Raw genomic sequence first — 11,768 nt, 5'->3', positions numbered from 1 at the left:
CATGAGAAAAGTGCATACATTAATTTAATTGTGTAAGACTATCCAGATGCGCTAAAATAAAAACCAAAAACAATTTCAGTTTTTCAGCCCCATGTGTTAACTTTAATTTTTACATCAAAGTCTGACAACGGATTACTAATACAAATACGTAGAAAAGATGGTAAAACTAATGTGGTAAACCTTGTTGGATCGTCATTCAATTGCCTTGCACAGATGAAACAACATTTTCTGGGTGATATGAAAATCTTTTATTTCAACAAAAAGCCACAAAATACATTTAATCTTTGAAAAAAAAAGTGCCACAACAAGTGCATACGTTAATTAGAATGTTATGTTAAGTCTGGATTCAGTACAGCTGTCTCCTACAAATAATTTAGTTTGGTAAGACTATCCAGATATGCCAACACTCAAACTTGCAAAGACATGATCATCTGCAACATGAACAGGAATAAAGATTAAAATAATTTCAACAGTGGCAGTCCAACAAACTGCAGAATTTAAGAACTCTTTGGCTACACAAAAGATCAGAACCATAAATTGGTGTCAGTAAACAAGTCTGCAAGGTAAGGACAATGTAATCAGTACTTCAATTAAAACAAATTGAGTGACAAAAGGACATGTATAACCTAAAGCTTATGTTTAAACAATACGAGAGATTGTTCAGTGATAATTACCATCTTGTCATGTGATGAGTAGAGCACGAAAATGGTTCCCTATTTGAGTTAATTCATTGACTGGTTCATTCCTCACGTTCACTTCTGAAACTAAACCTGGAGGCAAGGAACCATGATTTGGTCGTGTTGGCGTTGCAAGACATTGATTTATAGTTTCACAGTTGTATGTTCCCTTGGACTACAATATTGTAACACTAAAGTCATTTTCGTCATTGAAATAATGTAGTTGGAAGCTATCAAATTATCAGTTACATAATTATGAATGGCAAATAAAAGACTACTTGAACAAGCATCAAGCAGTGTCAATATTTGCCCCAATTTTCAGTATGTGCACAAGTTCTCCGTTCTATTGAGTAGACCAATGAAATGTTCTAAACGTCTAATGGAACATTTATTTTAATTTAGGTTAAAAATCATTCTCCCATTCCAAACACGCATATGAACCAAGAGGAACCAACAATGATTCACGATGACACTTCTACAGTGGGTTGCTTAATCTTCAAGGTGGGGTTCACAAATGGTTTGTGATTCAACTAAAACTGGGTGAATCATAACCAACCATCATCCGACATGATGACACACCAAACAGTGACAATTCTTGCTTTTGATTACTTCAGGGGTCAAAAGGTGCGGCTGCCCTCTGACCTTTAGGGTCAGCAGTCCTGGTCGGGTCACTTCATGGCTCATGTGGGAGGCAACAGGGGTCACTCAACGGAGGCATGCCAAGCAGTGTGGGAGATGGTTGAAAAATAAAATATATATAGACTTCTGCAATTTCAATTCGAAAACGAAAATGGATTCCCCATTTCACTTGCTTCAAATCGTAATAAACACTGTCTCTAAGAATGGATCAATGGGGTCAGGAGTTTTTCTTGATTGATACTGTAGCAGGCAGAGTTGACTTCCGTTTTATCCCAGGGTGTTCAGACAGCAGGAAACACATTAAGGAGGTGTGTGTAGGAACGATAGGGTGACGACGAGCAGGAAGGTGACCAAAGAGAAGCACTTGGTCAGAGAATTGGGGATTTGGACCCCTTTAGGTCTCCAAGTGTGCATGCACATAGCCACGATCTGGGTTCTTAAGGACCTCTGTACCACAGCAGGTCTGTTTAAGAGAAAGGGCGCCCCCCCCACTGAAAGTGGCAGTGTTGGGCATTGCAACCACTCAAAAAAGGCCTCTGATTTTACCCTGTCAACTAAACAGGGTCTCCGTCCTTCATTCAATCATCAAACTTTGGGAGACTCCCAGAGATAAGGCATCAACATCGAGAAAAGGCTGGAAAGAATCAACTACGACACACACACACACACACACACACACACACACGCACACACGCACACACACACACACACACACGTCAGCCCTTCTTCCGTTTACTTCATCATCCTCTCTGCAGGCCTCCCGCTGCTCACTTGGTCCCGTGTCGCAGTAGGCTCAGCCGGGTCCGGTGGCTGCCGAACATGTGGCGGGGATCGAAGCGGTACCTGAGAGAGAGAGAGAGACATGGAGAGAGAGTGAGAGTGAGAGAGAGAGAGAGAGAGAGAGAGAGAGAGAGAGAGAGTGAGAGAGACATTAAGAGAGAGTGAGAGAGACATTGGCCCTCATTTATCAAACGAACGTAGAAATGAGCGCAAATCTGAACGCATGATTCATCTTACGATAGGACCCACGTGAGATTCACGAAACTTTCGTATCACACCAATCCCAGCTTACGAAGGATCTTGGTGTTGATAAATACGGCGGCTGAGATCGATCGTAATTAACGTAACACGCCCATATAAATGCACGTCTTCAGAAGTCTCGTCCCTAACTTTTACGACATGGAGAAACGTCCAACGGTAAAAAAAGAGAGGAATTTTTCCGAGACCGAAATGGAGACGCTCGTGTCACTGGTGGATGCGAACCATCTGGTTTTGTTTGGTAGCCTAAAAGCTGGCATTAAAGGCAAGCAAAATAATGCTATATGGAAGGAAATAAATGTTGCAGTGAATAGTGTTTCCAATGTTCATCGGGCTACGGAAGAGGTTTGTTAATTAAATTAATTAAATAATAAATTAAATGTAAAATTTCTGTTATCCAGCTTAAAACATTTCACATATATGCTATTGTTTGCATTGCGTTAAAAGTTATTTTATTCCGAATAAGGTGAAGAAAAAATGGTCCGACATGAAGCTCAGCACCAAAAAACGTGTTGCGGCTGTGAAGCGGGCCAGTTGAAAAAGTGGCCAGGGATCTCTGGGCATCGGGTCATCTGGCTGCAGGCCAGCGCAATATTATGCAGAACCCCACATGCTACAATAATATTGCAGGTCTTTTCTGGGCTGTAGAGCAACGTTCCCCCCGCTGACCCGATGGACATCCACTTGAGTAGGCCTATACATCGCTCCACTGTTGCCCTTGTGCGCGTGAGCGCTGTTGAAGTTGCGCTCCTGATCCGTGTTCGGATGAGCCAGAGGAGTTATTAGGTAGGCTACTCGTTCAGGGCATAGCCTTTGTCACCTAGATGAATCACATCAAACACACATTAGTGCGATGTCTTAAACGTTTTTCAAGAGAACTGCAGCGTAACTCACCGAGGAGATGGCTCTGACCATGTAGTGCGCCCTGATGTAGCCTAGACGATGCCCAACGTTGCTATTTTGGAAAATAAAAGAATAGTGCGTGCCCCCAGGCCATCGGGCTACCATGTTCAGGATTGACATTCTGGCATCGCAAATAATCTGAACATTAACTGAATGGTAGCTTTTGCGGTTGATGTACGCGTAATCATTAATAGATGGTGGCTTCATACGCACATGGGTACAATCAACCGCACCAATCACATTTGGAAACCTAGCAAAAGCATAAAAATCCCGTTTGATTCCAGTTTACTGATCGTTATTATATGGGAATTTAATATAACGTTCGGAGAGGGACATTATAGCTGCCAAAACTGCTGGCATGGTTCAGCTAATACTTGGCTGGGAAATACCAGACCTGTCCCTGATCTCCCGCTGAAAGCTCCCGGTGCCCAAAAACCCCAAGGTAGAGCACACCTGCACTGGCACAGGTATTGCGTTTGATCGCCTAGTTTCTCGCCTTAACAGTGGCTCCAAAGCATTGCATAGGAGATGCCTTGGGAGACGAAAACGACTCAAGAGCCATTCATCGCTCTCCATAAAAAAATCTGCGTGGTCTCGAAAAACTCTCTCTCGTCTTAGACGTGCGTTGAGTTCCTCTAACAGAGCCAGATCTGCCATCGCTGAGACTCGACCACCTATTTGGCAAAGCTCCTGTTAATATAGACAGCTGAATAAACATTTCACCTGTCACATTCTAATTATTTTCATAGCAATACCGTTTTTAATTAGGCCTGACTAGATTGTAATTGTTTGAACGGCTGGGCTAATTCCAATTTATTTAGTAATTAATACAGATGTGTAACATGGGCTACTTGTGCTGCACTATTCATCAGTGAAATACCCGTATGTTGCGCCAAAAAAACTTGCGTACACGAGCTCAGACCTGACGTGAGATTTCATCGCAGCCTGCGCTCACGATCAAATTGATAAATGCCAAGCTCAACGTTGAAATGAGCGTACGTCCATTTTACGCACGTTTTCTGTCGTACGCTCGTTTGATAAATGAGGGCCATTGAGAGAGTGAGAGAGACATTGAGAGAGTGAGAGAGACATTGAGAGAGTGAGAGAGAGGGTAGAATAATTACATGGAGAAACATAGAAATACACATGGTTATTGTTTGATTTCATTCGTTTGTGTCACCATACACAAGTATCAAAAATGTGCTTCAATAATAAATAATAGAGTAATCAACTAATCTGGCTCATAGGAGTACAAAGAAAGAAAGAAAGAGGCATACAGTACATCTCACTCTTATCAGAGACAGGACAGAAATCCCTTCCTCAACACAACACAGGATCTGTACAATTATATCATGTGAACAGAGTAAAGGACCCACATCCAAAAAATGTAAACAGACAACAGGGATCTCTCAGGGTCTCAGCAACGCACCTGGAGTCGTACACCCCAGGGGTGCGGCAGGAGGGTCCGGAGCAGGACTGCAGCATCATGAGGCGGTGGTTCATCTTCTCCAGGACCTCCTGGTCGATGGTCTTGGCGATGTTGGCCAGCTGGAAGGGGTCGGCGGTCACGTTGTACACCTCCACGAACACCTGGATCAAAAAGGGTCAAAGGTCAAAGTTTAGGAACACGCACAAAAAAACAAAGAACAATGTCTAAAAGGGTGTGGTGGAGTCATCGTTATAAGCCATTTTACAATCTTTGGGTGTTGTACCTCGTTATCGTCAAACTCGCAGTACTGGAGGTTGGTGGAGGGGGCGACGCTGCGCACGCAGGCGTAGGTGTTGTTGAAGGCGTCCTCGCACACACAGTCGGGGAAACACTCCTGGGGAGATATTTAGAGAACAGGAGGGATGTAGAATGATGAGCGGACATCTTGGTGACTTCCAAAGGCGCAGTGGGTCTCAATGTAAAGTAAATACCAGACCTTGGTTAGCGTTCTGCATCTAAAAACCTACATTTTAACACCATGATCAACCATGTTATGTCAACTACGTAAAAAGAATGACGTCGACTTCATGATTTGATCTCTTTTCAATAGGCATAGCATATTTTGTGTTTCAAGTTCTTCAAACTTTGTCATTTGAAAATTATTCTTAATATACAAATATCCTATTTTTTAGCATTGACTGACCCTACGGACTACTTGGTTGCAAGTGCAGCTGTAGTCAATCTACCATGTGCTCAGACAGAAAAACGAATGGGAACTTATTGGCAGATATCTTTAAGACAGAGTTTACTCCAACTGCCGGTTCGCAAAACAGTCCTTCCAATTCTCCCCCCTTAAAAACACATCACCCTCCCCTCTCGGAGCCATCCATCGGTTGTGGTTTCCCTACCGAGACCCCCGGTCCGAGCAGGGGGCAGGAGGGGTCCGAGACGTTGTGACCCTCGCCCTCGTACTCCACCAGCACATCTGTCCTCCAGCTGCTGGCGTTCAGCCGGCCCTCCTGGTGGGACGAAAACACACGGTGAGACCCCCACGCCCAAACGGACCTCCTCTTCGGGCGACCTGGTTACCGACCGCCCTGATCAGGTGCTCCTCCCGGCAGCTCACGGGAACGGGCACTTTTGGTTTAAAGTTAGAGATTCATACAAAACACAGAGAAATTCAGTCTCCGTGTTTGCCCAAAGGACAAAACCCCTAGCCTGGCTATTGCCACAAGAAAATGACAGCAGCTTCCCCAGACCAAGCTCAATCTACGATTGAGCTTGGTCTGGGGAAGCTACTGTCATTTTCTTCAGCACAAGAGGCGTGATCAACGGGCCTAGTTCAACTGACTCTGTACGCGATTGGCTGCTTGCCGCCGCTTCCCTGCCGTCCTTGTGTTAAACCAGCCAATAGCGCGCCAGGGGGGAAAGCCAGCTTGGTGAAAAAACGTATCGAAACCAGAAAGATATGTATTGCTCTTCTCCAGACCCTTCTGCAAGGGAAACTCAAATCGCCGGCAGAATGGGCGGGGCTACCCAGTCTACAAAACCCCTGCATGACATCGACCTAGGCCTTTCACCCCCCCGACCCCCTGTCTAAATCCATCTAAACTGTGTAGAAAACGGCACCAAAGTAGTCGTCGAACTACACAACGCGTGTTATCACGTTGAATTATTAATCGCATTTGAGGAATAGTAATCTACAACAACGCGAGCCTATGGGGATCCTTTTACATTCGTGGAACAAACCAAATGGAAACCACAGTAAAGTAAGGGACAGGCGGCGGCGGCAGCGGCTCACCAACACAGGCAGGAAGGACATGCCGTCCATCTGGGTCTTGTTGACGTCGTAGCCCGCGATGTCCAACATGGTGGGACCCAGGTCCACGTTGGCCACCAGCAGCTGGGGAACACCACAGCAACGCAATCAGTCCGTCAATCAAGGACAAAAAAAAAACAACAACACAAAACTAAAATGTGTTTATGAAGTGAAAGGGTACCTTGCTGGTTTGGTTGGGCTTGATGTTGGGCCCTCTGACCATGAGAGGCACCCTGATGTCAAACTCATACAGCTGCCTCTTATCCAGAGGTAGAGAGAACTGGCCTGAGAGAGAGAGAGAGAGAGAGAGAGTGAGGGAGGGAGACCCAGAGTATCCCATTTTCATCTACATTTGAACCACAAACACAATGGACCCGAGTACAATGAACTACATAGCATAAAAGGAGATGCCCGAGTTGACGACAACAGATCATATTTAAACTCTTCCTTTTACTACTGGCCTCTTCCTCCCCGAGAGTCTTTGTGTGTGTGTGCATACCGGTGTGGTATCCGTTGTCGGAAGTGAAGAAGACGTATGTGTTGTCAAGTTCCTTGCTGGCCTCTAGGGCGAGCACCAGGCGCTCCACCAGGTCGTCCACCGAGAGCAGAGTGCGCCACCTGCAGGCCGGAAGGACACGGTGCATCACCATGGAAAATAAATACACCGGCAATACATGGGGATTTAGATCACTAATCACAAATTGGATGATGGATTACCAACATAAATGGTCTCTGCTAGGGTAGAAGAACCCCAAAACAATGGAAGACAATGAAATGAAGAAGAAATGAAGTGAAGGAACAATGGGAATGGTCGATTAAGAAACAGCACCATACAAGGACATGGCGGAGGATGTGATGAATACACGTGGGGGAGAGGGATGTCGGTGAGAGGTCGGGGGGGGGTGGGGGCAAGTCATACCGGCTTCTGAAGGCGTTGTCCAGGAACTGGATGGAGGCGTTGCTCATTGGGGTCTTGGCCTGTCTGATCAGCCAGTGTTTATCCTGGAGGAGGATTATACATAAACAATATGGATAATCCGACCCAAAAGGTATCTGAAGGATGGAGCTGCCGTAATCATTTTCGATTTTTACACTTGTAGTTAAATGTGGAACGGTTTTGACAGTTAGAAGAAGAGAAGAACACACTTTATAATCCACTGGCGAAATTCATTCTCAAGCATTTGACCCCTCCTGACCAGCGAGGAGCAGTGGGAGTGTAGCGCCTGTGAACCGACTCTAGCTTTGAGTGCTCTTGCCTTTGTAACGTGCTAGGCAGGAGTGTTATCTTGCACGTTAACCAGGTGGCAAGTCTAGCGTTAACAAGGAAGCGAATGAAAGCCCATTTGGCTTGAGGACATTAACACCTATTTTTTTCCCCCTCTGAATGAATAGAAGTGTGACTCAAGAGTTGACATCTTTGAGTTCTCTTGTAGTCAAAGTGAAACCTCCTTCTTGTATCCAGAATCAGACCCGTTTCAGAAGTAGGAGATGTAATAGAGTTGGTTAAAATACTTCATAACATCGATTTGCGATGTTTGCTGCTATTCCTATTATTTGTGTAAGGAACATCACGCACGCACACATAAACAATGTTGTCGCACTCAGAAACACTTTGAGGAAATGAGCAGGCAATGTTACATTATATATATCGTTTTTAAAAGGGGCATTTGGTTTGTCTTTTGTCGCCTCTCAGTTCCCCGTCAGCCGCAGACTTTGTTCTTATCAGTTCCGCAGCAAAGTAAAAACAACCAGCGTCCCCCGAATCCAGGACCCACCTTCCCATGCACGTTGAAGTTTGGGTCCCTGGGGGCCTTGGTGTCCTTGTACGTGTCCTGGTACTGGGGGGCCGGCGTCCAGGGGGAATGGGGGGCCGGGGTGGACACCATCATGAAGAAGGGCTGGTACTTGGACTTGTAGCGCAGGAAGTCCAGCGACACGTTGGCCTGGGAGAGGGGGAAGTGGAAGGGGGAAGCGGTTTTGTCGGAGAGAGTTGAAAAACCATGTGGTGGGAATGTATTTTTGGATCATCATGATCATCCTTATGACCGTGACACATACATTGATGATAACAACCGCCACATAGTAGTGAATGACTGAAGGCTGCAGACTGAGAAGGCAGTTGAGTAATGATCATAACTCACCAGAACATCGGTCAGGTAGTCCTTGCTGTATTCCGCTCCATGAACCTCAGGCTTCCCGTTCACAGACAGAGTGTAGTTGTAGTACTTGGAGTTCCGCTCCTGGCCAACGGCAAGTCATTGGACATCATGTTAAAAGGGGACTATTTCAATAAAAGCGTTTTTAGAAACCTTTAAACAACGCATCCAAACGGGCGGGTGGTGGTCAAAGTCTTACCAGTCCAAACCATTGGGTCCATCCCAACGGGACATGGCCAAGTCCACCAGCCTTGGCGTCGCCGTACTACACACACACACACACACACACACACACACACACACACACACACACACACACACACACACACACACACACACACACACACACACACACACACACACACACACACACACACACACACACACACACACACCTTGTTTGAATCTTATTTCAACTACGTTTCTTGATTTGACAAGATGCCTGGTTATAATAGTTATAAGCACTGTTGGTGAGATAGTTTACAATGTTTTAATGCATGTCACACGCACAAAAATTACGAACATCACACGCACACATCCAATGAACACTATTAGCCAATCAGAAAACTAGTTCCCAATGTCAGTCTGGTCTCAAGTCACAAGGGCCTGACGGGGTTTTCCATAGGGCCTGACAGTGCTTTCAGGAAGTGACACAGTTCATGGGGTCATATAGTAAGTTCATCTTGTGACAATTAACGCAAATATCAATCAGACCGGTTAAAAGGTACTGAATGATGGGTTTTCTGAAATCAACTTATGACGCATTAGGTAATACTTAGGCACAGCAACAAATCTCTCTCTACCCCCAATTCTACACCATAAACGACAATGCCCTCTCTGTAAAAATTCCCCTTTTTCACACCATTTCCTCCTGCCCTATTCCTCTTTCTCATTCATGTATTGTAACACCCCCCCCCCCCCCATTCCGAACCTGCAGATGAAGGAAGGACTCAACAATAGAGAGCCTAGCGTTTATTCTGGTCTGCAAAACTCGGGAGTACATACTCCGTTCGTGTGAGTGTCAAACTCGGATAACAAGGCTTCCATCCACTCCCTACCTCCCTCCTACCTGGTTGAGGTACTTCCCAGCAAAGAAGGTCTGGTATCCTCCCAGGTTGTGCAGCAGGGCTGGGAAGGTGTCGGGCTCCTGGCTCTTCTGCCAGGCCGTGCTGCTGCAGTTGCCCTCCAGCGTGTTGTTGATGACGTGGTGGTTGTGGGGGTACTTCCCCGTCAGTATGCTGGCCCGGCTTGGGCAGCACAGTGGGCTGGCCACGAACTGGGGGTGGTGGAGGGGATGTTATTGGTGGAGGTGGCCGTGAAGACTCACACTGGGCCATCTGGCCGTGGCCGTTTTCACACCTAACCGTGCTCAAATCTGCCAGTGTGAGTGTGGCCAGTCTGGCCAGGCCAGGCCAATTTGGCCACTTATATACTTGATATTCTGAAATGTGATTATTTTACATGCAGAGCACAGTCGTGACTAGGTGTTCCCCTATCACAATCCTGAACTAAAATTAAACCACGAAGTGCACACACATGCACGGAGAACGTCCATTCATAACATTGTTTTTGTAATGACTAGGCTGGACAGTTATTTTTCTCAAAGTTTAAATATGCACTTGAGCACAAAAGCAAGCCTGGACTTGACTCTGGGTTCACTGTGTTTTTTTCAGCACAAATTTCACAATATACATTGATGTCTCTTACTGTCTGATTATGGGTCATGACTGGGGAAACCAGTGAACCTTTATTAAAGTAATAGGAACACAGTTGGGAAGGTAAAAACTCTGGTGAATATGGGAAAATTAAGTGGCGTAAAGTGATGGTTACTTACAGCATTCGTGAACGAGATCCCTGCATCTCCAATTAACTTTTTAGTCTTGGCTAGTGGAGTCTGAAAGCAGGCAGTTTCAGCATTACTTTAGAAATGAACTGAGCAAAATGCATATTAGCATAAACAGCATTTTGTATAAGCATCAGCTAATGCCTAATCATTTCAATTTCAAAACACATGATGACGTTTATATTCCTCCTCTTGATATTGTTTTCTTGTCCATGTCCCTTTTTTAAAAACATAATTCAACAGCGGTAGGCCTACTACTAAACAAGGAAAACAAGTTCAAACGACCAAAGTCTGAATATGTCAACATCAAGGATGAAAACCCCCGTGATCAGGAGATTATAAGTAGAATGAACACATATTTGTGCTAGATTATAAGTAGAACGAACACATATTTGTGCTAGTTACATGGTTGCCAAATTCCCAACACCTGACTCACTAAAGTGTTCAGAAAGGGAAGTGTATGAATCAAAGCACATACACTATCGATATAACAACATGTGTCTACAAAGCCAGTGTAAGGATGCCTGACTCTGTCCTGCTGTCCCAATGCCGTTGTCCGTATTCTACATGGATGCTCATGATGAACAAACAAGACATCCATTGCAGAAACGTCCACCACAGTCTACTCACCAGACCCCCAATAGCGATGTCCAGGTCGTCGGTGAGAATCAAAACGATGTTAGGTTTTCGGTTCGGCTTGGCAGTGACACTCAGACCGCTCAGCAAAGTGACGCAGATTAAAAGCCCGTTTAGAAAAGTCGGCAGACAATGTCCGACAGAGGCCATTATCCCTTGCAAATGTCAAGTCGTGCAGCCGCCTCCACTTGTCCAAACAGCTCAGCTCGATAGAAAATAATGAGGTGTTCTTATAAGTATTCCAGACACGACACTGGCGACTCACGGCCCGCTGCTTCCTGGTCTCTAGTCATGTGATCCTGAGCTACGGAAGCCCGAGTCAGCTGCTCGACATGCTTATACATGCACACTCATTGGCAGACAGACCTGTGACTGTGCAGTCATTTGGTCCTAGACTGAAACAAGTCCCAAGTCATACCATATTTCAAGAAAGTCCCATGTCATGTGGTCCAAGCCTCAATCAAGTCTGTACATATACAACTACATTGTTGTTGCGCATGTCAAGTCACAGGTTCATTGGTATTGGGTTATTCGTTTAAGCCATTCAATGACATTGCAATTATGCGGCGTTGTAAACGTACTTGTAATGTGTACAAAAACTTAAATATTAAAATATTCTCCCTTCCAC

General features: G+C 45.2%; 1 protein-coding gene across 1 annotated transcript; it reads right to left on the bottom strand.

Annotated features, from left to right (window-relative positions):
* Positions 1-224: 224 nt before the first annotated feature.
* gnsa (glucosamine (N-acetyl)-6-sulfatase a) lies at positions 225-11,505 on the bottom strand. The gene is made up of 14 exons (XM_030342246.1): positions 11,135-11,505; positions 10,496-10,555; positions 9,731-9,937; positions 8,861-8,926; positions 8,647-8,745; positions 8,281-8,448; positions 7,425-7,507; positions 7,005-7,123; positions 6,687-6,790; positions 6,488-6,589; positions 5,595-5,705; positions 4,970-5,080; positions 4,687-4,847; positions 225-2,159 (listed from the first exon to the last, which is right to left on the bottom strand). Exons 1-14 carry the CDS (start codon positions 11,288-11,290, stop codon positions 2,084-2,086), a joined length of 1,623 nt encoding a protein of 540 aa, XP_030198106.1. The 5' UTR covers positions 11,291-11,505; the 3' UTR covers positions 225-2,083.
* Between the last annotated feature and the right edge of the window lie 263 nt (positions 11,506-11,768).

The sequence above is a fragment of the Gadus morhua genome, chromosome 19, assembly GCF_902167405.1.
Source record: "Gadus morhua chromosome 19, gadMor3.0, whole genome shotgun sequence".
Taxonomy (NCBI): Eukaryota; Metazoa; Chordata; class Actinopteri; order Gadiformes; family Gadidae; genus Gadus; species Gadus morhua.
This window is presented reverse-complemented; position numbering and strand designations above follow the sequence as displayed.

What these genes read in the sequence shown, in the direction of transcription:
- gnsa (XM_030342246.1), bottom strand. Translation starts at nt 11,290, where the DNA reads ATGGCCTCTGTCGGACATTGTCTGCCGACTTTTCTAAACGGGCTTTTA. An exon ending in GGACCCAATGGTTTGGACTG is followed by an intron (nt 8,746 to 8,860) that starts GTAAGACTTTGA and finishes GCCGTTGGCCAG; the next exon opens with GAGCGGAACTCCAAGTACTA. An exon ending in TGTCCTTCCTGCCTGTGTTG is followed by an intron (nt 5,706 to 6,487) that starts GTGAGCCGCTGC and finishes TCGTCCCACCAG; the next exon opens with GAGGGCCGGCTGAACGCCAG.